Here is a 26,849-nt window from a genome sequence, read left to right on the forward strand (position 1 = left end):
GGTTGGTGCAAAAATCGTCATTGCTGAGGAAAAAAATACAAAAGGAAAAACATATTTCAAGGAATGTTATATAAATATAGAAATGTTTCTAGAAAATGTGTCGACCGTGTATTATTCCTGTTTGGGATTAATTATACCCCCTTTCTATTTTAGCCGAACCCGGTGTATAATTAAAAAAATATAATTAGATGGTGTACTATTGTCTATTGTCTCAGTGCGAAATGGTTCCAGCCATGTTACCCCAGGTAAACAATATTTCTCCTTTCAGCTTTTCTACGCGTTTTTTGGGAACCTGCGGCGGGTCTATTCTATAAAAATACGCGAGAATCACTGGTAGCACCCGAAAAAAGATTTTGAAATTTTTACAAGTTAGGCATCCAACCTGTAAAAGGTGTATATTCCAAACTGTAAAGTCAGGTCAATTTTGTATGAGGGTTAACAACTCAAGCTCTTTTACTATGGGAGCGTAACCTGTAAGGGTTAACAACTAGTACATTCGCACCAGAATCCAGGGTTAACAACTCGCGTTCTCAATTAGGCAGGTTGACAACTAAATCGCGAGTCCCACTCCTTAGCTACCAACACTGTCCTGCACACAATCTCTCCTCTGTTTATTCTAACTTTATTACAAATTATATCTGATATTCATACTATTTTATCTATATTTTTATAAAATTCATTAATCTTTCTACCAAATATATATTAATGTTTTACCTACAAATTTCGTTTGTTTCTCTGGTCACTATATACTCTACTCACTTCTTATACACCTTGTGTGTCAACGCATTGCTGTTGCTCCCTCGATCGTGTTGTACTACCTCTGATCAATCAGCATCTCCCTCTCGTTAGCCATCTTCTCCATCCCCGATTTCTTTCATGTCTACTCTCTCCGAGATCTCACTTACCTTCTATCTCCGAGATCTGGTATTCTCTCCATCTCCGAAATCTCGTATATTTTCTATCGCCGAGAACTACCATGCCAACTATCTCCGAGACGGTCTATATCCGCTCTTCCATTTTGGGTAACTCCGGTGCTCACTTTTCATCCACAGCCACATATTATTTTATCCATCTCATTGCCCACACAATGTCTACCCGTACTATTCACATTTAAATAGTGCTCCGTTCTAACTCACAGATCTACTGTTCTCGTAAAACATCCCTAATTACATAATATAGTAAACCGTACGAATTAACTGATCTTTGGTTGAGAAGATTATGTACATCCATTGTACCATATAACTGGTTGATGTGCATTAGTGATGTTCTAGTCTCAGTTTTTCTTGTGTATTTACATCCATTGTACAATATAACTGGTTTTTGTGCACTCATGATGTACTTGTCTCATGTTGTATCGTCTATGTACATCCATTGTACAATATAAATGAGTTGATATGCACTAATGATGTACTTGTCTCACTTTTTCTTGTGTATTTACATCCATTGTACAATATAAATGAGTTGATATGCACTAGTGATGTTCTTGGCTTAGTTTTTCTTATCTATTCACATCCATTGTGCCGTATAAATGAGTTGATATGCACTAGTGATGTTCTTGGCTTAGTTTTTCTTGTGTATTTACATCCATTGTGCCGTATAAATGAGTTGATATCCACTAATGATGTTCTTGGCTTCGTTTTTCTGATCTATTTACATCCATTTCACCATATAACTGAGTTGTTGTGCATTAGTGATGTTCTTATCTTGGGTTGTCTCGTCTATTTACAGTTTAGACGATGCAGAAACACTCGCTTAGTCATTGTTGATACTCTGCAATGACCTGCAGCTGCCTGTCGTCTAATCTATATATCCCTTATTCTATATTGACCAGAAAAATATTCCAGATTGAGACTTCTCGTCTGATCGATCCATCCCCTATTGTATTATCAATTTAAAAAATATTCCTAATTGACTCTAGTTTACATCTTCGTATTTTTCAAACACTGATTGGTTAAACTTTCCTTAACCTCGTCAAAATCGGCCCTGAAATTTCATCATCCCTGTTTCCCGTGTGCTATATATTCAATATCCATACAATTCCCGCCTGATCAGTTTCATATATGATAATATTTATCTACAAACTCCTACTTCACAAAATACATACCTTACTTTTTCCACAACTACTCAGCAACTTCAATTGTTTCTGCCCTCGCGCTAATGGCTTACTCCTTTTCCTAGATCTCTTTTGTTGTGTAATTGCCGCCTGCGGTGCTCTCAACATAACCGTGCTTTGTAACTCCTCATTAAATGCCTTGACTTTAGCATTCACTATTACCTTGTCTGTGCTGAAATTCACCACCTGAAGATTGTCAAGTCTGGTGGTTCTACTCAACGCCACATATGTCTGTCCAGCAGCAAACACCCCTCGTAAATCAACACAAACCTTGGCTAATGTCAACCCTTGAGATCGATGAATAGTCATTCCAAACCCAAGAATTAGACTAATCTGTGTTCTAGATGCAAGAACCTCTCCCTGGTCTTCATAGCAGAATCTATATGGTTGCATTATAACTTCTATCGTGGGCGTGTTGGGGTTCACAAACCTCACCAAGTCCAATATCCACAAACCGATGAAGTGTTGTCCCTCCCAATGGTATGGCACTCTTGCCAGTCATTGATGTGATAGCAAAGTCATTGCCATACTTTTCTTGCAACCGCCGTTTGATATGTATCAACGTCACACTCTTTCCTCCTCCGGCTGGAGAAGTGAAGAATGTCGAAAATCCATTTTCAATCGACGTTACTATCTCCTGTTGTTCTTTGCTTAGCTGAACATTTAGCTCGGGAACTACTTCATCATTAGTTTCTTCCTCACATTCAGCAACCAGCATCACTTGAGATGGTTCTAAATATAGTTCTTGTTGGTCCATGGTAAATAAAATGGCGTGGTTTATTTATACCGTCAACTATAAATAAACGAGAATTTTGCCTGCATTTATATCCTCCCACTTCTTTCACCAACATCTTTCACAAACAATGACTACATTAACACCAATCTCACAAATGCCTCATGCTCCCAATGGCATGCCAGTAGTGCAAACATACTACTCCGATATCTACTGGGTACTTGGCCTCACACGAGTACCAAATACAGGTGAGTATAGCGAGCGGGTGAAAGCCTTTTGTGTTGACTTTACTTCAAATCCCCAAGCTGTCGATCCTGAAGGAACTACTGTTTTCAATAATATTGAATTCCTGCCAGATCAAGTGTTTGAAGTTATTTTCTTTGCCACAGACTTTGATGAAATCATCACCTCCTACCAAAACTCATTCAAAGTGATGGTAAATTATGACCAGGTCAAGGATGCAATCACTAAACCAGGCACTGTATCAATAATGAACTGGTTCTTAATCATAAATCTGAGGTTGTTACATCGAGGATTTGATGACCATTTTGAATTCTTTGCCAAGAAGTATAAAGTTGCCACAATCAAGCTGGCTCGACCACTCATTGACAAGATCATCAAGTTCCTTCCCCACAATTACATTCAAAACAACTCCCATTATGCTGAATATGTGTTTCCAGAAAATATTCTTGTTAAATTTGGATTGACCTCGGCTGTAAGTTCAAGTAACCGTGTGGCTATTACGCTTCCGGACTCTTCCAATCCTGCAACCCCGGTTCGATCCAATCAAAGTTCAACAGTGGATTCTACTAAATTAAGCACTCCAGACCTTGCTGCTCTTCAGTCAGTTGCTCATGAAATTGGTATGTCATCGGCGAACATATTGAAATCCAGAAGCTCCCAGTCTCCTGATTCTTCCAATATATCCTTTTCCAGTGTCCCTGCATCCTCCCCCTTGCGCATATCAAAGAAACCCTGCGACAAAAAAAAATTCTCTGCCATCAAGAATATCAAGTTGACGAACTCCTCAAATGGTTTGAACCAGTATATAATAATCACTAAAAGCAATCCAGTGGATTGATCAGACTTGTGTCGCTATGACTATGCCAACAACAAACAATTAGCTACCCTGTTAACTTTGTTTATTGAATCAAACACTTTATGCACACAGTTGCCAGGGTAGAGACTTGAAGGATTTCTTGGCTTGCAATCTCAATTATGATTCAATCTCTTGATGTGATTTGCCATAGGTATTTCAACGAGTAAATATCATACTTGTTCAACAAACTTCCTCGAGGAAACTACTAAACCCCCTTGATGCACATCATAAATTTGTATCTAAATAACTATATGCGATAATTGGATCCTCACATAGATAGTTTATAAATTGGAACCTTGATGCAACCGCCAGGGTTGGTCTGCTGTAATTTTACACCATCAACTGTTCTCACTAGATACAATTCTGTGGTAGCAGGTATATACTTCATCAAGTCCATGTGTGGAAAACAAGTCACTTTAGTAGCCACGACCTTCCTAAATAGGTTCTTCATTTTTTTTTGGATTGGACTTAGTTTTCTAACTGATTTTCTGAAATCTTCTCTAGTCTGGCCGGCGTTGGTACTTTAATAAATGGGTATGGATTTCTGTTTCTGCCTTGGGTATGTATCAAAAGTCCTTCAACATAAGTATAAGTTTCTGATAATTTAACAACATCGAGATCGTAAGGTGATGCTGTGGCAGATCATAACTATTTGCAGTTTCTTCGACATCTTCTAATTCATCATCAAAAAGATCATGGGTTGGTGCAAAAATCGTCATTGCTAATAAAAAAATAAAAAAGGAAAAACATATTTCAGGGATTGTTATATAAATATGGAACTCTTTCTAGAAAATGTGTCGACCGTGTATTATTCCTGTTTGGAATTAATTTTACCCCTTTCTAATTTAACCGAACTCAGTGTATCGTTAAAAAATAATTAGACGGTGTACTATTGTTTGTGGTGTCTGTGCGAAATGGTTCCAGCCATGCTACGCCAGTAAACAAAATGACCCTTTTCAGCTTTATATGTTTTTTGGGAACTTGCGGCGGGTCCATTCTACCAAAATACGACAGAATCACTGCCACCACCCGAAAAAAGATTCTGGAATACTTTAGAAGTTACAAGTGCAACCTGTAAAATGTGTCTTTTCCAAACGGTAAAATCAGGTCAATTTTGTATGAGGGTTTACAACTAAATTGCGAGTTTCATTCCTTATTAGTTCCCCTTATACAAAACAGTTTATATTAACGTACAAAACTGTATAATAATAAATGTTAAAGTTATACCATAGCAAAGGAAACCGTGTTCCTTTTATAATATAGAAACATAAGACTAAATGAGTATGAAATTCCAAAAATAAAAACGAAAAATGTTTATCATAAAGATTGTTTGCATTAACACCAGCTTCAACTCATCAAAACAATTGCAAGTGTTGCAAGTAGAATAAAGGTGATTTTAAACGTGATCAAGTTAGATTCATTTGAATATTCAACATATATTTTAGGAATTTCTTCCTGCGTCTGAGTCCTTGTATACAGTGAAATCTTGAGGTTGGAATCGGGAGTAGTATACAATCCAATATTAGTCCGTTTTGAGGTTGACGTTGTTTTAGCAATGTCTGTATTACCAATAATAATTGTCAGAGTACACCATACTCCTTCGGAATTTGTAACGACCATCAATAAACAGTCTACTGTTTTCCCATATTTATCACAAATCTGAGTAGTGTACAGGGTCAGAACTACTGTGGTGGTAGATACAAATTGATTATCTGTTACTGATAATTCATCTTCCGTATGAGTGACAGTATCACTAGTTCTAGTTGTATGAGTGGTGGTATCATTATATGGTTCACTGGTTTCTGCATCATCAATATCTGTAGTAGTATCCACATTTTCGTGCGAGGAAACTTCATCCTCGCTAGTCTCTTCATCTTGAATTTCCGAAGTAGTATCTACTTCTTTTGAAGCACTGGTGGTGATTTCTTCTGTAGTGGTAGATTCATCTACTCTGCTGGTTTCCAGGTGGTCATCAGCAGTGGTTGATTCTGTTTCAATATCATCAAATGGAAAATCTTTGCAATTTTCAACGCTATACTCTGGAGCTTCTCTATTATACATGATAGCATGTCCATCTAGCATTACCTCAAATAATGTTGGATCATATCCTGTTCCAATAATAATGTGGTAATCACCACCAAAACCTTCTAACGTCAAAATACCTTGATTGACATCATAAACGAAATTACTTATACCATCTTCGACTATAAATGCGTTCCATTTACCAAAATTCATTACTTTGTACACGTTGGAATGACTTTCCATGAAAAATAAAATATATCCATTATTCATCACAAATGTTTGATTACATGAATACCGGGAATCGAGCTCCACAAGAGAATTGCTCCCAATTATAACACATCCATCCCCGATGATTGGTCCTGGCAGTTGCCTGTACCTTTGATTGCTTAACCTAATTATACCGTTGTTCGTTATGCTTGATGTCCCAAATGCAGATTTCCCTTGTAATCCTGGACTAGCTATGTCGATGGTTCCCTCATTCTCGAAAATATTTGATGTGAAATAATACTCCGTGACACCTCCGAATGAACCAAAATCTAACGATAATGTTCCATAATTAATAAAACTATTTAATGATACATTAAGATATGATGAAGGATAACCACGAATCCAAATATTAAAGTCTCCCATATTCAAGAAAGAGTGGGAAGTATCCCCAAACTCTATGTATAAATGTTCTCTTAACTTATATGCGTTCACTAAAAATTCTCCATAATTGGTGAAATCGCCAATTATTTTGATAAATTCCATATCTTGAAGCTGTAAACTTCCTGTGTCGGTAATATGACAGGTTTCATATACTTCAAAGCCTGCATTTGGAGGATTTGTATAGATCCGTGTATCATCAATTAGCAATTCTGCAATGATTACTTGTGCAAATACAATTAAACCGACTATCCGCATTTTAGTTTATAAGTAAACCAACTATCCTCATTTTAGTTTAGAAGTAACCCAATACATAACAACATGGGATTTGTGTTGATTAAAGTATTTCAGATCTGCGTCACCTCGGTAAATGAAATTGTCTTGGCATTACATGTTTTTGTCAAATAAAGTTTTTATCAACAGGCCAAGAAAATCTAAATGGAAGATTCTTTTAAGAATTTAACTTTAGAGTTGTTTCAAAAGATTTGCTCGCATATTCCATCACGTTTTATTTTTTTTTTCAGTAGAGGTAACAGAGCAAAAATGTGTCGTTTAGTAGAGAAGATATGACCAGTAGTATTTAATGTTTGAACGATTTCAATGAGTGTATCAATTAACCAGCATTAGTTTGTCAAAGAAATCTAGATAGTACACAATATTTTAAATATGTTTATACCTCTGTCAAAAATTGAGGGTTCATGATTTTACGAGAATTAAATAAGGTTGCAAACCCATGATAGATTCGCGAATGTATGAATGAAATGAACCTCTTTTATCTTTGTTGTGGTCAAATAATTACCAATATTGTGATTTTGCCCAGAAAAGGAATCTGCATGGTTTGAATTTTTTTAAAAGACGCGACACCAAAAACTTAATAGTTTATGTACTGCAAATCATATGCGCATGATTAACTAGGCTGTGGATGTACTAGGTAATCTTCTACTAAGTTTGTTTGAATTGACTGGTTACAAGAAGGTTTGGTGTCGTCCTGCTTTAGTATGTAATAAGTACATATTTTAGGACATAAGTTTTCTGAGAAAAAATGAGTAAATTTATTCCAATTATCAAGTAGCATATTTACTAGTTTTGAATAACCGCCATGTGTGTCTGACAATGAAAGAACTTCTGTCAAATATGTCCATATGACTAGAGCAGGAATAAATTGTACTCTTGTAGCACATATTCCCCACATATGATCTTTAGGTCGGGCATTGCTCAAACTCAGAGTTCATGACTTGCATTTTCCTAGTGGGTGATTGTTTACACGTAGAATTTCTTTGCAGTTCTAACAGAGAAGTTATCTTTTAAACTTTACGAAAATGTATCGGTTTTATTAGAGCTTCAGTTCATGTATTTCTCAATTGGTGATTTGTGAAATGTATGTTTGTCTGAAATAGATTTACTAATAATTTGGTAGTGACCAACAACCTACTATAACAAACAATATATAATTCACTCGATTCGTAAATGTATTCGTATTATTTCAAAGGTATATATTCCAATATTTGCATTGGACTCTGATCAGTATAATGACACGGGAATTCAATGCAAGAGAAAACTTCACATTCACGAGAGTTTAATCTTGATAACTTTTCATTACATGAAAATATTTCTCACTATCGCACCTGAAAATTAAACTGTATCAGAACTGATACTTCCTCACAAAGAAAAACCTCATACTAAACCAGTCTTTATAGACCAATTGAAATTAAATTTAGAAGCTCAAAAAGTATTAGATCAAATTCTTGGGGTGATTCATAGGCCGAATATAAACATGAATAGGTTTGATCTTGTTTATCGGAATAGTATTCATCTATGCTGAATCTATTAAAACACATCACATTATTACCGATAGAGAGTATTACGATGTATCAATGATAACCATTTCGTTTCCGCCAAAGGTTGTTTCATTGAGTCCAGACTTAATCTGTACATTCAAAATATTTTTCTCAATTAATCAAACACTTAATATATTTAAATTAGTAAACCTATTTGGTAGATAGAAAAATAGCAGCAAGAACATATAATTAATCTAAATCCACAAAAAGGGGATAAACATAGCTAAAGCAGCAAATATATCTATGAATATGCTATTGTTTGACCCATTTTCAAATTCAGTAATATATAGTTGTCCTGCACCAGGATTTGAGTTCACACTAGGGTTTGTAACAACGGTTGTACTATCATAGATACCAATATCCACGACTTTCGTATACTCTTTACAACCGTCTTGAGCACAATTAGCCAGCATCATAGTAGGAATGGATTTCCTATTACTGATAGTATTGTAGCTATCACCAGTTGTTTTGGAAATGGATTCTACTGTTGAGGAAATATGAAATTCATCAGATTGGCTTTTAATTTTTGCATCTGTAGTGACGGTTTTATTTATTCCACCCTCAATGAGAATTTGAGTAATAGTATCACTGGGATTTCCAAGGTCAGTTGATTGTAAGTCATCAAACTCTTCTATGGTATTAACAGGAGAATCATTGGAGGAAACAATAGTTACACCACTTTGATATATAGTTTCTTCAGTGGTAACTACAGTGACGGTTCCAGTTTCGATAACAATTGCTATGACCAGTTCAGTCATATATTGAGTTGATTCATTCCCAGTCTCGATAGCTGTAGAATTCGCAATACCAATTTGAGCTTCTCCAGTCTCTTTAGAATCAATTTGAACCTCAGATAAGCTTTTGTAATCTTCATTTGAATTTTCAAAAAGTACTTCCACATTCTTACATCCTTGACCTATACCATTAACATAAACCACTTGATCACAAACAGTAAATTCAACAAATCCACGTTTCATGGTTGGTTTAGATAAATCAAGTTTTCCTTGAACTATTGACCAAACTCTTGTTGCAAGTCGCAGTTCACTGGTAGCAATCATTTTACCACTTTCCAATACTCGAATATATTCTCCATCTGCTGTTAGCTCACCTCCTGCCTGAATCTCAAATAAAGAATATTTATGTTCGTCAACCACAATAATACCGTCTTTACTCAATGCGAAATACAAGTCTATTTGATTGTTCTCGACAAAAAGTTTAAAGGGTTTGGATGGGTCGACAAATGAACCTTGTTCAATAAAGCTTAGTTCAGTTTTTTCCTCGGTATTTTGTAATATATTGGAAGGTGAAATCATAGCGGGTAGTTGCTCACTATTTGATTCTTTGACTGGGTTTACTTGATTGGTTTCTTCTTGGACAGTTGGTTTTGCTGATTGATTCTTCTTATCTCCTTCAGCAGTAATAATTTCACCATCACTATTAAGTTGATCTTTTCCTTCATTTTCACTACTAGGTACTTTCAACTCATTTCCACTATCATACTTGTCAGTTGAATCAATTTCTGTAGCAGTACCTTCAAGTGGACCACCAGAAATTGCCACTTCTTCATTAGCACTATTATCACTAATATCGCCATTTTCAGGATTACCACTCTGTTCAACATGGTTACCATTTTGTACACTACCTTCAACCGTACCAACAGGAATTTCCACCTTATTTTCATCACCAGGAATTGATATTTCTTCATTACCATTCTCACTAATTACGGCTGTATCCTTGTTATTACCTCCTGTAATGTTTGCTACACCAGTGCCCTCTTTATGTTCACTATCTCCGGTATCACCCTTTTCATAATTATCTGTATCACTACTTGAGTTTCCAACCCCACCTTTGTCATCCACTAATTCTCCTTCACCATCCACTTGATTCATAGGTTTCTCAGTACCATCAGTAATAGCACCTGAGTTTTTATCATCTCCGTTTTCATTTTCATCCCATACATAAATTTCCCCTTGCACGATATAGACAGCTTCACCTTCAGTTTTATCGCCCTTGTCAATAATATCAACATTACCACCAATTGTAGAACCAACATTTGTATCCTTGTCATTACCTCCTGTACCATTTACCTCTTTATTTACATCTTCGCCTGTATTACTACCTGTATTGCTACCACTAAATTCGTGTTCACTACCTTCTCCATTGACTTGCAGTTCTCCTTCCTCGCCTTCTTGATTCGGAGATGCACCCGTGTTTCCGGGAACGCTTTCTGGATTTGTATTCTCTTCAATCACCGGTACTTGTAAATGTCCCTCATGTTCTTCCTTATTTTCAACATTAGGTACACTACCCTCGGGTTCCACATTACTGCTAGATCCACCAAGACCATTTTCATTAGTATTACCCACTCCTTCTTGGATAGAATTGTGCCCATTAGATTCTAATTGTGCTCCGTTGTTAGATATATTCTCATCACCGTTTCCATTAGGATCCTTTCCATTAACCCCATTCCCTATATCTTGATCATTGTTTTCACCTTCTTCAATTTGAGATCCGTTGATAGACCCTAAACTGGCATCATTTCCACCTGTCTGAATTCCATTAGATCCTAATATATCCTTATTATCATATTCACTCTCAGTTCCTTCTCCATTTGACTCATTTCCACCCTCGCCATCAGGACCCGATGGGGTTCCATCAGTAAAACCATCAGTGTTTACTCCATTAGATTCATTCATACCATCTGAAACTCCACTATTGGAACCCGGTGTACTTCCAGGTATGGAGCCATTAGATTCAGGTGGAGTTTCATTCTTGGATTCACTATTACTGTCTTTGTCGTTTGTTTCATTTGAAGTTTCTCTAATACCATCTGATCCATTATTCGTTTCTGCTAGCTTTTTCTCATCGGAATCATCGATGGAACCATTTCCCAATACATCACCGCCATAGTTCCCTTCACTAGTACTTCCTTTTGCACCATCAGGTACATGTGTGGACCCACTATTGGATTCAGGTGGAATACCATTGAATTCAGATGAGGGATCATTATTGGATGAATCACCGCTGTTATCTCCATTCGATACATTTTCTCCTTCTTCTGTTCCGTTTGATCCGCTCCCATCTGGCTGAGGTCCACTTTTGGATCCATCATCCCTGTCGCTTCCATTTGTTTCGGTTATTCCATCTTTAATTTCATTGGATCCACTGCCATCAACCTGATCTTTGCTATCGTCCCCATTGTTAATTTCATTAGAAGAACCTTCAGAAGTACTACCTGGAGTTTCTACTTCCTTATCATTACTTCCACCTTCAGCGATATCAGGAACTCCTTTTTCCTTATCAGCACCACCCCCAATGATATCAGGAAGTTCCACTTCGTTACTATCACTATTACCACCTCCTTCGGCAATACCAGGAAGTTCTACTTCACTATAATCACCAGGAACTTCTTCCTCTTTATTACCACCTTCATCGATACCACCAGGATTTTCTACTTCTTTATTGCCATTGCCACCTTCACCACTATCAGTAACTTCTCTCTCCTTATCAACACCACCTTCAGTGATACCAGCTGTGCTTTCTACTTCATTCTTCTCATTACCACCTCCATTTTCAACATCATTACCAGGAACTTCTACCTCATTTTTATTACTACCCTCGCCACCTTCAATGATACTAGGAAGCTCCATTTCGTTACTACCACTATTACCACCTCCTTCGGCAATACCAGGAAGTTCTACTTCATTATAGTCTACGGGAACTTCTTCCTCCTTATCACTACCTTCAGCGATACCACCAGGATTTTCTACTTCTTTATTGCCATTGCCACCTTCAGCGATATCAGGAACTTCTTTTTCCTTATCAGCACCACCTTCAGTGATATCAACAGTGCTTTCTACATCCTTACCATCATAACCACCTTCAACAATACCAGTGTTTTCTATTTCGCCCTTGTTACCGTCACTACCACTTTGACCACCAGGAACTTCAAGTTCATTTGTATCACTAGTACTACCACCTGGAATATTGAGATTAGTATCATCGCTATCATTTCCACCTTCAGGTATACCAGGTATTTCTATCTCATTATTATCTCCAATACCACCACTACCACCATCAGGAACTTCTACTTCTTTCTCGTCACCATTACCACCTTCAACGATACTAGGAACTTCTTCCTCCTTACCACTACCACTACCACCCACAACAGTTCCACCAACAACTTCTACCTCATTTTTTTCGCCATCATTCTCACCTTCAACTATACTAGGAGGTTCAAGTTCATTCTCATTGCTACTACCTCCACCATCTGTACCAGGCACTTCTACATCATTTTCATCTCCACTAGCACTGCCACCACTAGTCACTTCTACTTTATCACTATTACCACCTGCTTCAATGATACCAGGAACTTCTACTTCCTTATCACCACCACCTTCAACTATACTAGGTAATTCAAGTTCAATATCACCAACACCTTCAATACTACTGCCAGGTATCTCCACTTCATTCACATTATTATTACTACCTGCTTCCTCAGTACTAGGAGGGGCTTCAAGTTCATTGAGATCACTATTACTACCATCTGAAATATTTGCTTTATTACCATCAGCATCACTTCCACCTCCAATTATACCTACTACTTCAAGTTCATTCTCATTGATACTACCACCTTCAACGTTACCAGGAATTTGTACCTCCTTATCAACACCACCTTCATCAATACCGCCAGGATTTTCTACCTCGCTCTTGTCACTACCATCGCCATTTTCAACATTGTCACCAGGTGCTTCTACCTCATTTTCATTACCATCACTGTTAGCTTGAACAATATCAGGAACTTCTGCCTCATTTTTATTACTACCCTCGCCACTTTCAATGATACTAGGAAGTTCCATTTCGTTACTATCACTATTACCACCTCCTTCGGCAATACCAGGAAGTTCTACTTCACTATAATCACCAGGAACTTCTTCCTCTTTATTACCACCTTCATCGATACCACCAGGATTTTCTTCTTCTTTATTGCCATTGCCACCTTCAGCGATATCAGGAACTTCTTTTTCCTTATCAGCACCACCTTCAGTGATACCAGCTGTGCTTTCTACTTCATTCTTCTCATTACCACCTCCATTTTCAACATCATTACCAGGAACTTCTACCTCATTTTTATTACTACCCTCGCCACCTTCAATGATACTAGGAAGTTCCATTTCGTTACTATCACTATTACCACCTCCTTCGGCAATACCAGGAAGTTCTACTTCACTATAATCACCAGGAACTTCTTCCTCTTTATTACCACCTTCATCGATACCACCAGGATTTTCTTCTTCTTTATTTCCATTGCCACTACTACCTTCGATCGTACCAACAAGTTCAACTTCATTCTCATTACTACCACCAGGACTTGGAACTTTATTATTTTCACCACCACCCGCAACAGTTCCACCACTAACTTCTACTTCCTTATCATAACCTCCACCTATACTAGGAAGTCCAAGTTCATTCTCGTTTCTACCACCTCCACCAACTGTTCCAGGTACTTCTACCTCATTATTACCTCCACTGCCACTGCCACCAGCAGGAACTTCTGGGCACTTATTGTCCCCATTTTCATTACATACATAAAGTCCCACTTCCAGTAAATCAATAGCCTCCCCCTCTTTTGTTTCATTACTATCAACTGTTGGTGAATCACCATTTCCATCCGAAAATTCCTTGCACAGATCAGATATATTAGGTGGATCATCAATATAAGTGACATAACTGCCCTCTAATTTAAACTTATTTTCCCTATATCCCGGACCTATGAAAAAGTATTTTGTACTTCCCAGAAAGCTCATGAGAGTTAATAAACCTTTCTTGGAGTCATACGTCGGAGTATACAAACTCAGGTCCAACCCAATCTTATTTCCTCTGCCAAAATTTATAATATTATATTGACGAAAAATCAGTGAGAATCCCACCGATATAGTTGAATCTATTCCCATGACAAAATTCTGATCGTTGGATGTATACCATGAATTTAATCTCAAATAAGAATTTTGTTCGAGCACAATACAACCCACACCGTAGATATTACTAGCTGGCTGAGCATAGTAAAGGTTGTAAAGTTTAATAATTCCATTATTGGTAATAGGATGGTGAATCGGAAGCAACACACCAGACTCTTCTGACAGCATTTGAATAGTTCCTCTATTCAGTGAACCATCTCGAGCTATAATTGTTCCATGATTTTCCCAATTCTTGGTTCCTAGGATCTTCATATATGTGCCAGCAGATGATAAGCTATCCAACACTAATGTTCCCAGATTGATAAATTTTTGAAAATTAATTTCGAAATGGTTTTTATTGTCGCTGTTGGCTTCAACTGTATATGTTCCAGTATTCTTAAACACTGCCTTGGTATTTATATGCAAGACAGTCAATCCTTTTCCTGATTGTTTTGTTGTACCTAAGAATTCTCCCTGATTATCAAATGCTCCTGTGAGTCGAATGTATTCTTTTTCTTTAAAATGAAGTTTTCCCTCGCTGGTTATATATATAGATTCAGAAACCTCTATCCTGAATGGATCTCCCTTGAATTCTCGGAAGTCCAGGATGGTATCAGCTAAAATTAATGGAAACGATAAAATAAACCAAATTATTAACATTTCGTTGGGGAATAAAAAGTGTTAAACATTCTTTTACAAGGATTTTGACATTTATAAATATTAATGGGAATTGCAACATGCTCATCGCGACCTTCTTTTGAAGCTTCTGTTCTAGAAAATGTATCCTGGTTGTAAAATACTTGATATTTTTCTTGTCCTGGTAACAAAAATTGACATGGAAGGTTTGATTTTTCTTGGTAGAAAAAGCTTATACTAATAGGATAGCAACGGATCTGCTTGTTTGAATGATATTTTGGGTTTGGATCTAGCTTGATAACTTAAAGGTCACCCAGTTTGAAAGTGCATGTAATTGAGGAAGGGAGCTCTTTCTTCAATAATTTCGTCATGTTACAGTTTGGAAGGTCACCCCATGCGATTGATGAGAATTTATTTTGAAATGAGTTGTATCTATAATTCTCTTGATATTATGAAGGATTTGCTGCCAAGAAGTTGATACATGTTAACATAAAAATATACTACTGGGTTTCTTAAAAAGTGGTTAAAAATAAAGCTGGACGTTCCACTTACAGTTCAAATTATACTTCTATTACTATATAATATCAAAAAAAAACACAATTATTCCGACCAGCGAATATTAATCATCTTCATCAAGATCAGTTTCTAAATCACACATTGTCCGACAATTTGGACAATAAAATTGAGGATAACTCTTTATTATAATTGGTCTAATACATTTATAATGCCACGTATGAGAACAAGGACTAATGAATAATGCTTGACATGGTTCAATTTTCATAAGACATATAACACATTCAGTCATATCTTTACCTTCTTCAATAACTGTTTCGTCATTTAAATGCAATGATTTTAATTTCTTATGAATTTCTAAATTGAATTGGTTTACCTTTCTTTGCCAACTCTTGTTAAATTCACATCTCATTTTAACACATCGGTAAACTTCTTCAGTACCTCCTCGATAATCCATACCTAATTGAATAATATCACCATCGATTAATGGCATTAGAGTGGATTCTTGGGATGCTGGTGATAACCTAATATGATTTAAAAACGTTCCTGAACTTGATTTACAATCCTTTAAAAACCATTGACCGTCGCCGTTACATTGAAATAATGCATGAGTTCTTGAAACAACTTTACTTTTGAAAACAATTGGTGCTGAAGATCCTTGGGGAGCATGGGCTGCTGCTTTGTTTTTCTCGGTATATCTTCCAATTGAAATACTTGAATCAGGTTTAATTTTCCGAATAATGGGTGGGAAATATAATCCAGATGATGATGAGGAATGGTCAATAAGGGGGGTTAATCTGACCGAATAGAATCCATCCTTATCCATAGGACTATTCTTGTCTAGAGTATCTTCTAAATTAATGGCATCAGTACCAGAACTAGTAGTATTTGGATCAAATAAAGTATCCTGACGTCTCCGGCGTGGTGATTGTGGTTCTTCATCTCCTCCTTCTTCTTCGTGATCTCCATCGTTATCACTATTTTCTTCGGCAACTTCTTCATTAGTGGCAAGATGAATCGCTCCTCCATTAACAGGATGGAAATCTTCATGCAGGTATCCATTCAAGTTAGAAATAGTGGGACTGTTTGCCATTTCAGCAACGCCACCATTTCGTTCAGTAGAAGATAAACTATGAGATCTCATGCCAAATCCTGACAAGAAGTTCAAACCAAACCGGTTTCCTTGAGGTGAAGGAGTGATATTGTTGACGTTGTCATTACTAGACAGTTTGGTTAATTTGTTAGAGTTAGTTTTGGTTGGCAATGAAACAACGCGATTAGCGGTAGTAGTTGCTATCGGCGTTGACATCAGAGTTGGGGATTCCGGGATGCTTGATGACGATGATTCTTTAAAAACTTGACCATTCTTTTGTGGTAGTATTGTTTGTTCTTTTGCTAAAGTATTTGCTGATGAACTTTCTGGCATTATTATACTGGATGAAACCTATGATGCAATTGAGACAAATATGCTCGTCTATTAAAAAGGGGGGATGGTAAAAAATAAAACAATGTCAAAAGACAAAAAAAATTAGCTGGATGTAACTGTCAGCAGTTTGTATTAATGTATTGACTCAACCGGTGGCCTCTGGGTTAAGTTGTGTTGAAAAGTTGGTTGTAAATGACTGAACTAGTCGGTAAGTGTTATTTTTTCTTTTTTTTTTTTTACTTTAAAAAACTAACAGTTGTTTTTGTCGTAAAGTGGTGATTTTTTATTTTTTTTGTTGTTCTTCTGTGGTAGTGAAAGCTGGCTGGCTCGTTTGGTACTAATATGAAGGAAATAAAGGTATACAAAGTACAAATAACTAAAACAAAGCATGAATTTCACATACACAAAAATATATAGCTATGGCTCGACCTGGTACTGCTGTTTTCCTATTAATCTTAATAACAATTGCTGCAATTCTTTTCTACCAACAGCACTTCTCCAAATAAAATGACTACTGTTTTCAGCAATTACCCATTCATTCAATTTATCACTTCGTCTGGTAATTTCCCGTTGCCATTTCCCCCAATTTAACGATTTTTTAATCATGTAATCCGAAGATATCACCGATATTGGAATGTCAGTTATATCGGCATTTTGAACTTCATTCCACGAGAGTATACCAGAAGTCAATTGTTCCTGACATCTTGCACGAAGGTATTTGGATTGATAAATCATGTCTCTTCCGAAAATTCTACTCTTGCTAGAATATTTCATAGGATGGAAAAACCAATGGATATTTGTTATCAAGCCTAAGGGGGATACGAATCCTCGTAACCATAATTTAAATCCCATGATATTATCCATTAATTGAAGAGATCCTTTAAATACATTTGGATCCTCATTCTTCTTATTACCACCACTGAATGGCCATTTCTTCAACAAGTCAACTGACCAAGAATCAACAAATAATATCGAATGAATCTTGTGTTTGTTCTTACTAGCAAAGAGCGTGGCATATAATCCACCAATATCAAATGCCACAACTGAAAATGGTCCTTGAATATCTTCTTTTGCTAGTGCTTCGGTTAAGTATTCGGTAATAATTCCAACGGAGACCGGAGGCGGAGCAGAATCTGAAAATCCATACCCCGGTCTATCCCAAACACAAAATCTATCAAGTTTATTTAAATGATACAACTCTTCAATCCATTCTTGAAATTCTTCGCTTGAAGTCAGTTGGCCCCCTTCGACCAAGACAATTGGCTCGGTGCTATTACCGTAAACATCTCCATAACAAGCAAGGTGGATTCTATGACTGGAGTTGTTCACCGGTATTAACTTACCCCATGGTTTCTCATGAGCATCAAAACTTTGTAATAATAAAGTAACACTAATACACCAAATTAGCCATAATAGAAATAATTCAACAAGGACTTTTAAAAACATAATAACTAGTTCACCAACAGTTCGTCTCTTTTCAATTCTTCCAGTATATCTTATTTCTTGATAATGTCTTGCTTCCTCGACATAATAATCAATAATTGAATTTAAAAAGGAATTCAAACACGTCCATATAATTAATACTATTCCTAAGAATCCAGATCTTGTTCTAACCAGTGATACACATAAAATCACAAGCAAATCGATTAATAACAAACCTGATATCACATATCCGACGATTCTTTCGTAGTAAGCAGGCACAACGAAAAACAAGTTGTTAATGGAATTGATAATAAGACAAATTATTACCAAGTCAATTTCTAAAAATGATTTGCCTTTATTGGTTAACCAAGGAAGAGCAAAGAATTCACTGATAACTAGTAATACAAGGAGAAGCAAGTTTAAATATACCAATACTCTAACGACTGTTTTCAATATTTGGATATTTCGAAGGTTTAATGGTGATACCATGGGGTCATCGGGATCTAACAATGGTTGCTGTTCTTCAAGTTCCCCACTTGAAGACAGGGGCATTTCCGAACTTTCCACTGGAACTGGAGATACTCGTCGTATTGGTACTTGTTTATGATGATGATCATTGTGATTATTCTGACCGATTGAGCGGTTTTCCGTCGAATTGTAGTCAGTCATGATTATTGGTAACTGATAGCCAAAAAAAAAAAAAGAAAAATGTGGAGTTTCAAGTGTTTTTATACTGTGAACATTAAAGTTGCTGCTAATTTTTAACAAAGCAATGCAACAGAATTGTTGTTAAATATCTAGCAAAACTGATGTATAAACCGGTTATTGAATGATAGAGTGTGGTTAGATTGCATTTGGAAAGTTATAAAGATTATATTCACATTTCAATACAATTTTACACAAATTTTTGCTTAACTAGCTCAAAAATAGAATAAAAACAGAACCAACTATTGTATTGTTACAACAAGAATTATTTAATAAAAGCAATACAAGGTTATAAACTCTTCATGCTACTATATCTACTCTTGGGTTAATTGAAACGATTTGCAATCAATTGGGGTGTGTGTGTGCCGCAACCGGCGATAATCGGTTATTTTGCCACAATGGTAAATTAGTTCGGCTTAATTTAATAATTTTTTTTTCTTCGTAGCTTTTCAACACGTCAAACTACCCAAAGGCACTATGTCAGAAATAATAACTATTCCTAATGAAGTTGACATAGATGGTTATACATATTATCAAATATCTATCAAACTTCCATTAAGATCATATGTTATCAAGAAAAGATATTCCGAATTTGAATCATTAGTCATAAATTTATGCCACAGTTTAGGAATTAATACTAGAGACTTCCCATATCAACTTCCTGCAAAACGAATCAATTGGCTAAACAAGTCAGGAATCATTCACGAAAGAAAAGTTGAGTTGTGCAAATTCTTAAATGATGTCATTAGAGATACTTCTATTCAGAATAACCGTGAATTACTCGAATTTTTACAGTTACCTATAAATTTTAGATTTAATAATGACCTTTTCAAACAGGATTTACCAGCACTTACCGCAGATGCTTCTGCTATAACCCCAGATTCGTGGTTAGAAATATATCGCAAGCTCAAACTGGAGATTCAACAAAGTTTTACCAATTCGTCCATTCAAGAGAAAATACAATCTAGAGATAAAGTTAATAGAGTATATCAACCATTACTAAATGAATTATCACATTCACTTCGTAAGTTGAAGTTGGACAATTCCGAAATTCAAAGAAGACATGGGTTGCTTAGCCAATTACAAGGTAGTTTACAACAAATTTTAACAAATGATTTACATGGATCCACCATATCTAAACGAGTATTGGGTGGTCAAATACAAGCTGGTGAAACCAACCAAACCTTGGCATTATCAAACGAAGAACTTTTACAACAGCAGAAACAAGTTCATAAAACTCAGGATCAAGAATTAGAACAACTCCGACTACTCATTTCTAAGCAACGACAAATTGGAGAAATCATCAATACCGAAGTTGAAGAACAAAACAATATGTTGGATAAGTTTAACGAAGAAGTTGAAAACGCCAGTGATAAAGTAAAGAAAGCAAGAGCTAGGGCGAGAAATATAAATTAATATTCAGCTATATCTTCGGGCAACACCTCATTTAATCTATTAACTAATGTAATATTGTCTTGAATTGTGGTGGGAGCAACCGTTTGGTTTAAATATCCATTTTGAAGCTTTTCAAGGTGTGCTTCACCTTCTGGTCCATTCAATACTCGTTGTTCAAATGCCCCTTTAAGTCTATCGGGTATCTTCCAAAATCCACCAATATTATTGAAAAACGGATGAACTCCAATTCTTCTGGGTGGATAAGCTCGTCCATTGTTGCTTAGATTATATATACTTGGGAAATATTGCCAATAAAATAAACTTCCAACATAAGTTCCAATTAATGAACCACCTATAACATCTCTTAAAAAGTGTCGGTTATCACTGACTCTCGTACACGCAACAAACATGGCCAAGAATATTGGTAGAATGGTAAGAAATACCTTGAATGAGTTATTCCGACTATCAAATGTTTGCAACCTGGATGCTATATTTAACGAAGTTATTGTCATCCCACAAAACACTGCTGACAGATGTCCACTAGGGAATGATCTAAATCCTTCTTGTACCAAATTCCAATTTGGTTGTGTACATATGGCAACATTAGACAATTGAGTGACAGGGATATTCTGAAACATTGGCTCGCACCTATCGATCATATCTGGACGTGGTAATCCACAAATGTTCTTCAATATACACGTGGCTAGCAATTGTGTAGCCATTGCTCCCAATAAACACATGAATCCTGACATCAAATCCCAAAGTCTTCGTGAAATTGATAATCTAGGTTGAAATATGGCAAAGAAAATAAATTGTATAATTGGTATTCCTCCAGATATAAACACTAATAAAGGTATTGGTACCGCAGACTCGGCCTCAGTTCTATATGTATATCTCAATGAGATATCAAACAACAGGAACTCATGAAATCGTGGTGGAATTATAGTACCTAACGCTGCAGATAATGTAAATAACGTTGAATAAAATAATATATCAAATGTATATGATAGAACAGTTAGACCTGATAGAGTTATAGTTCTTAGTTTTATTGGCCAATCTCTTGTAAACAAATGCATTGTTTAGCCGCTAGCTTAGGGTTGGTTGCAAATTAAGTAAATAATTTTTTTTTTGCTTTGACCAACCAAATCCGGGTAAATCCTAGGAAGGTGATGAAGCAAAGAAAAAAAAATTTCTCTGCCAGCAAAAATTAAGTTTCTTACCACCTTCTTCTTTAGCTAAACAAAGGTATGTGAAAGTTTACTACATCCTTTAAATACTTATACTGATGATAAAGTTTCGCCTATATTCGATTTTAATGAGAATACAACAAACAATTACACCAAGATCTTCGCTGAACTTAGTACTTATAGGATTTGCTTTTTTTTTAATAGTTATACTAACTAATAGGATAAGAATACTTATCAAAGTTGAGAACTTTTTGTTCATCAGCAGTATAATTATGTTGGCATCTTGAACTTCCAGTTTTTCCTTTTTGTGAGACTAGGAACATCATTTTGGTTTCAAGGCGTTTACGTAAAGATCTGTGATATCAATGATACTCCAATTTCTCTTAACCTGTTCTAATTGGTAACTGTGATTCTATCGTATGAGAACTTTTTTATAAACCAGTTAGAATATGGTGCCCAAGTAAACATGGAATTCTTGTTTGTGATAATCTTCATTGATACAACTAGTTTACTGTTTTAGCTTACCATAATTCTTGTAGTCACCACAAAACATGTTAAACATGTTTCTCTATTTACCTCCAAAGCATTGTCTTCAGCCACAGAAAATATAACAATTTCCACAACTACTTAAGACACCCCTGCATGTCATTGTAAATTGTGGGATAATACTGGTTTTCTGGGGATTCATATTTTTTTGGCCATACCAAGGGTTGGCAAAATGAACTTCCTGTGCAAGTTTTAGCGAGAGTTGTTCTACGTTCTAAGCCAAATTTGTAAGAACCGACACCATGATCTCTTGATTGTTTGTTGAAGAAACAATTAAACTTATATACAAACTAGAGCTTTATGTTGAAACAACCAATCCTGTATAGTCCGGAGTTAAGCTTCAATAAATGCCACTTCATTGTTTATGGTTCTTAGTTGCCTTGAAAAATTTCATCTCACTTTACGGCTCATGTTTACACTTCTACAAGTGACTCATATGAACTCCACACACACAAAAAAAAATAAATCTAGATCTTTATAAGAAATGGTTTTGCAGCAATTGGTACAAGGAAAAACTATCATTTTACTACACCTATAATGTCGGAATCAACACCCAAATTGTCATTCCGTGAACAAATAAAGGGGTTCCCTCTATGGCAAATGGCTATTCTTAGTTGTATGCGATTTGCAGAACCTCTTGCATTGACATCTCCATTCCCCTATCTTTATTTCATGATTCGTGATTTCAAAATCGCCAAGACTCCTGGTGATATTGCCAAGTACTCTGGTTATTTGGCAGCATCATTTGCCTTGTTTGAATTCTTATGTTGTGCTCAATGGGGAACAATTTCTGATAAAGTAGGAAGAAAACCTATTTTGCTTTGTGGGTTAGGTGGAACGGCTGTTGCTATTATAATCTTTGGATTTTCCACTAATTTCTTTACTGCCATGTTTGCTAGATCACTTATGGGTTGTTTTAATGGTAACATTGCCGTATTGAGAACTGCAATTGGTGAAGTAGCTCACGAAAAGAAACACCAAGGTCTTGCATTTTCTTGGTATTCTTTATTATGGAATGTGGGTGCTGTACTTGGTCCCATGATTGGTGGATCAAAGTATTTGACTAGACCTAAAATAGATGGGGAAGAACCCAGCTTGGTCACATCAATCTTTATGACATCCAATGGAGATCTGGCTTATTGGGATTTCGTTAATAGTCACCCTTATGCATTATCTAATATAGCCATTGGTTTATTCTGTGGCTTTAGTTTCACTATTGGATTGTTATTTTTACAAGAACCTAATGAAAGATTTCAAAACAGAAGAGACTGGGGGTTAGAAATTGGAGATTTTATATTGAAAATTTTGGGATTTGAAATGCCTGTCAGACCATGGCAAAAGTCAGAAACTCAACCATCCGAAACTACGGCCTTAATTGGTGATTTAAATTCTTCAGTTTTTGATGAAACTTCCGTCAATGCTTATGCACCCGAATCAACTTATCCTGATGCTGTTGCAAGAAGATATTCTTCCGAACAATTGGGACCCGTGATTTCTCCAACAGCTTCAAATTCAGTTATAAGGACCAACATTGACCATTCATTCTCCAGAGAAATATTCACTCCTCCAGTTGTACAAACTACAATTGCAAATTTCTTGAGTGCATTCCATTATGTCATTTTCACAGAATTTCTTCCTGTTTTACTTGCTGGACAATTCATGCCTGAAAAATTAAAGTTTCCATTCACCATTTCAGGAGGGTTTGGATATGATAGTAATATGATTGGGAATTTACTTTCAAGCACCGGATTAATTGGAGCTGTTGGTATATTGTTTATCTTTCCATATCTTGATCGTAATTTCAAAACAATTACAACATTTAGAGTATCAACCATCATTACTCCTTTTGCATATGCTGTTTTACCATTCTTGATATTTACTAAGCATGATTTCGACTCAAGATATGCTCCATGGTTTACCAAAACTTTACTTTATATTTTATGTTGTTTGGAATCTTGTTCGTCATCGGTTGGATTCCCTAATTTGTTGATGTTAATCCATAGAGCTGCTCCTGCAAAACATAGAGCTTTTATTAATGGAACCAGTTTGAGTTTAAACTCTTTGGCAAGATGTCTTGGTCCTATTGGTTGGGGATATCTTATGACTTTCTGTGAAAATCACAATATGGTGGAATTATCATGGTTAATATTAGGATTATTGGCTTTCATTTGTTGTATACAATCATTTTATATGAAAGATTATGATGAGGAAGAGGAGTCTATCGAAGTTGGTAATCAGGAAGACGTTTAGTCATAAAGACATGAATATGTTATACAAGCAAGTACAAGCTACAGCCAGGCAAGAAATGTCAGGATTCTGAAAAGATATACTTGCAGCTCTTGATTCAATGGTGGTAGTATATTCTATAAGTCTATAAATATCTAGTACAATTCTGAATACTTTTCTTTAAGGACATCTCCCCATAGTTTGATACCTTCTTGTATCTCTTCTTTACTTAAAAAGCTAATACTTAATCTAACACAATTCTCCCCCCAGTGTCTTTCATCCCCAGTTACCTCAAAGTGTTCACCACCAGCGAGAATAACACTATGTTTCTTGGCAAGAATGTCGACAATTTCCTGATGATTGGTTATTGGTAATTCTACCCAAAGGAAATATCCACCGTCACCTCCAAAGACTTTGGTTCCTTGGGGTAAATACTTGGAAACACTATCTTTCAATACTTTGGCTCGCTCAGAATAAGTTTCAATGAACTTGGAAATGATCTTCTCAATTTCTCCAGTTTGGATTAAGTCCGCTACTACCAATGTAGATAATTGTGCAGGTGTACCTCCTGATTTATTAGCGCCTGTTTCAGCTAATTGAGCTACTAATTTTGGGGTAGCTGTTTCTTGCCAACCAACGCGTAATCCAGGAGCAATGATCTTGGAAAAAGTTGCATTGGAAATTGTGTTTCCGTAGGTATTGCAATTGGTTAAACTATCTCTATCAATATGATTGAATTTGGAAATCAATGGGACGTTGGTGTAGTCAAGCAATTCATACACGTCATCACTGATAATTAATAAGTCATATTTTCTGGCCAATTCTACAAGCTTAGTTCTAGTTTTCAAAGAATATGACAATCCGCCCGGGTTTGAAAATGTAGGCACAAGGTACATAACAAATCTATAATATTTCCTCTCGCCTCTATTAGGATCAGACACGACATTAGTTCTCTCGTTTACAGATTCCAAGCCTTCAGAGTATAATTCGAGTTGCTGTTCAAGGTATTTCAAATCAATTTCATATTCTTGACCATGGGTCTCATTAATACCAGTTAATTTCCCTTCATATCCTAAGTCGATAAACACATTATTAATCAAGAAATAAGTTGGAGCAACAATGAAAATTCTCTTGGTAATATTGACATTTGAAACTGATGTTAAAATATTAGCAATACCATATGAGGCACCAGAGGTTAAATTGATACAATCTGGATCTGAAGGAGTAGTTCTGTTGAACTTTTTATCTACCCATTTACTGATGGTTTCACGCACAGCAAGATTACCTGGGTCAGTTCCATATGTTAATGGATGTTGATTTGCAGGATCGGTATCATATTCAAGGTAGTCTGATGTGGTCAATATCTTTTGATATGATGCAGCAATTTCTTTAGCAGGGAGTAATTGTCTCGTGGGATGACCTTTAAAGAAGTTAATTACTTTCGACATTATATTCAAGTTTGCCAATTAGAAAGAAAACAAGTTGCTACTGTGGTTTTCTTGACATGAAAAATTAATTGTGGAGATAATTAGTTTTTTTTAGGTGTGGCAATGCGAACCTCCATTGGGAAATATTATGCGACAGTTGTTGCCGTTCAGGCAACGTAATATTTGGCTGTAGAAGACAATGTATAAATAGCTCATTTGGTTTCAAAAGACTAGACAAGTTTGTTCTACCATCTACAAAAGTTGACTCGTCTATAGAGGAACACGTAATTCTAACTTTTCTTTCTGGAATGTCGTTTCTTTCTTCACAACGGAACTTTCACTAAAAGAACACCATTTCACCACCACTAAAATATATACACTAGAATACAAATAACACTGTTCTAAACATCAACTTATGTGATTAATTCAATATTTGAACTAGTCTTGTTCACCATTTTTGCAGCTCTTTTTCTAGTATCTTTCTCCTGCATATAACATGATAGTCATACCGCACAACCAATTAAAAAAACCAAAAATGTAACTGAAAAAAAAAGAAAACTCTTCAGCTACACCTATACATAAACATACAATAACCAAGCATGCCATCTTTATCAGGATTCTTAGTTAGTTCATTCTTAGGAGCTGCTGCTAGAAAATTACAAGTTGAAATAATCGGTAAGGTCTACCCAAGATCGTTCAATCGTGTCATTCCATATTTATTATCCATTGGGGTATTCACTGGTGGTTATCTTGCCATTGACAGTATACTTGAACGTAATAATGAACTTTTACAAAGAAGATTAGCTGTGTTACGTGAACAACGTGCATTGACTGACAAATTTTTTGATTTTGAAACTGAAATCAGAGAAAAGAGTAAACACAATCTTGGTTCATTCTGGCAATACTATGATCAATTATCAGCTCCAAGAAAATAATCAATTAGCATAAGGTACAAATAA

The 26,849-nt window shown here is 36.0% G+C and overlaps 11 protein-coding genes across 11 annotated transcripts; 4 read left to right on the forward strand and 7 right to left on the reverse strand. All coding sequences in view use genetic code 12, as the record gives it.

Moving 5' to 3' along the window:
- Nucleotides 1-1,951: 1,951 nt before the first annotated feature.
- Nucleotides 1,952-2,870, reverse strand: SPAPADRAFT_52350 (uncharacterized protein; the record flags this gene model as incomplete). The annotated part of the gene is made up of 4 exons (XM_007377155.1): nt 1,952-2,014; nt 2,105-2,299; nt 2,384-2,473; nt 2,544-2,870. The coding sequence occupies 4 exons, from the start codon at nt 2,868-2,870 to the stop codon at nt 1,952-1,954; spliced, it is 675 nt and encodes a 224-aa protein (XP_007377217.1).
- Nucleotides 2,871-2,976: 106 nt separating this feature from the next.
- Nucleotides 2,977-3,927, forward strand: SPAPADRAFT_52351 (uncharacterized protein; the record flags this gene model as incomplete). The annotated part of the gene is made up of 1 exon (XM_007377156.1): nt 2,977-3,927. The coding sequence occupies one exon, from the start codon at nt 2,977-2,979 to the stop codon at nt 3,925-3,927; it is 951 nt and encodes a 316-aa protein (XP_007377218.1).
- A 1,002-nt stretch (nt 3,928-4,929) lies between these two features.
- SPAPADRAFT_68373 (uncharacterized protein) lies at nt 4,930-6,870 on the reverse strand (the record flags this gene model as incomplete). The annotated part of the gene is made up of 1 exon (XM_007377157.1): nt 4,930-6,870. The coding sequence occupies one exon, from the start codon at nt 6,868-6,870 to the stop codon at nt 5,293-5,295; it is 1,578 nt and encodes a 525-aa protein (XP_007377219.1).
- Nucleotides 6,871-8,644: 1,774 nt separating this feature from the next.
- On the reverse strand, nt 8,645-15,067 carry SPAPADRAFT_52353 (uncharacterized protein; the record flags this gene model as incomplete). The annotated part of the gene is made up of 1 exon (XM_007377158.1): nt 8,645-15,067. One exon carries the CDS (start codon nt 15,065-15,067, stop codon nt 8,645-8,647), a length of 6,423 nt encoding a protein of 2,140 aa, XP_007377220.1.
- A 509-nt stretch (nt 15,068-15,576) lies between these two features.
- On the reverse strand, nt 15,577-17,190 carry SPAPADRAFT_63092 (ubiquitin-conjugating protein; the record flags this gene model as incomplete). The annotated part of the gene is made up of 1 exon (XM_007377159.1): nt 15,577-17,190. A coding segment is annotated over one exon (1,199 nt), but the record flags the coding sequence as incomplete, so codon positions are not given.
- Nucleotides 17,191-17,218: 28 nt separating this feature from the next.
- SPAPADRAFT_57076 (uncharacterized protein) lies at nt 17,219-18,956 on the reverse strand (the record flags this gene model as incomplete). Its single annotated transcript, XM_007377160.1, has 2 exons — nt 17,219-17,231; nt 17,419-18,956. 2 exons carry the CDS (start codon nt 18,954-18,956, stop codon nt 17,219-17,221), a joined length of 1,551 nt encoding a protein of 516 aa, XP_007377222.1.
- A 621-nt stretch (nt 18,957-19,577) lies between these two features.
- On the forward strand, nt 19,578-20,938 carry SPAPADRAFT_63094 (uncharacterized protein; the record flags this gene model as incomplete). The annotated part of the gene is made up of 1 exon (XM_007377161.1): nt 19,578-20,938. One exon carries the CDS (start codon nt 19,587-19,589, stop codon nt 20,523-20,525), a length of 939 nt encoding a protein of 312 aa, XP_007377223.1.
- On the reverse strand, nt 20,522-21,580 carry SPAPADRAFT_143676 (uncharacterized protein; the record flags this gene model as incomplete). The annotated part of the gene is made up of 1 exon (XM_007377162.1): nt 20,522-21,580. The coding sequence occupies one exon, from the start codon at nt 21,578-21,580 to the stop codon at nt 20,522-20,524; it is 1,059 nt and encodes a 352-aa protein (XP_007377224.1).
- Nucleotides 21,581-22,765: 1,185 nt separating this feature from the next.
- Nucleotides 22,766-25,942, reverse strand: SPAPADRAFT_63096 (2-aminoadipate transaminase; the record flags this gene model as incomplete). Its single annotated transcript, XM_007377163.1, has 1 exon — nt 22,766-25,942. The coding sequence occupies one exon, from the start codon at nt 25,909-25,911 to the stop codon at nt 24,619-24,621; it is 1,293 nt and encodes a 430-aa protein (XP_007377225.1).
- On the forward strand, nt 22,775-24,487 carry SPAPADRAFT_143355 (MFS transporter; the record flags this gene model as incomplete). Its single annotated transcript, XM_007377164.1, has 1 exon — nt 22,775-24,487. One exon carries the CDS (start codon nt 22,775-22,777, stop codon nt 24,485-24,487), a length of 1,713 nt encoding a protein of 570 aa, XP_007377226.1.
- A 547-nt stretch (nt 25,943-26,489) lies between the features above and the next one.
- SPAPADRAFT_63101 (uncharacterized protein) lies at nt 26,490-26,825 on the forward strand (the record flags this gene model as incomplete). The annotated part of the gene is made up of 1 exon (XM_007377165.1): nt 26,490-26,825. The coding sequence occupies one exon, from the start codon at nt 26,490-26,492 to the stop codon at nt 26,823-26,825; it is 336 nt and encodes a 111-aa protein (XP_007377227.1).
- Nucleotides 26,826-26,849: the final 24 nt, after the last annotated feature.

This window comes from Spathaspora passalidarum, assembly GCF_000223485.1.
Source record: "Spathaspora passalidarum NRRL Y-27907 unplaced genomic scaffold SPAPAscaffold_7, whole genome shotgun sequence".
NCBI classification, from domain to species: domain Eukaryota; kingdom Fungi; phylum Ascomycota; class Pichiomycetes; order Serinales; family Debaryomycetaceae; genus Spathaspora; species Spathaspora passalidarum.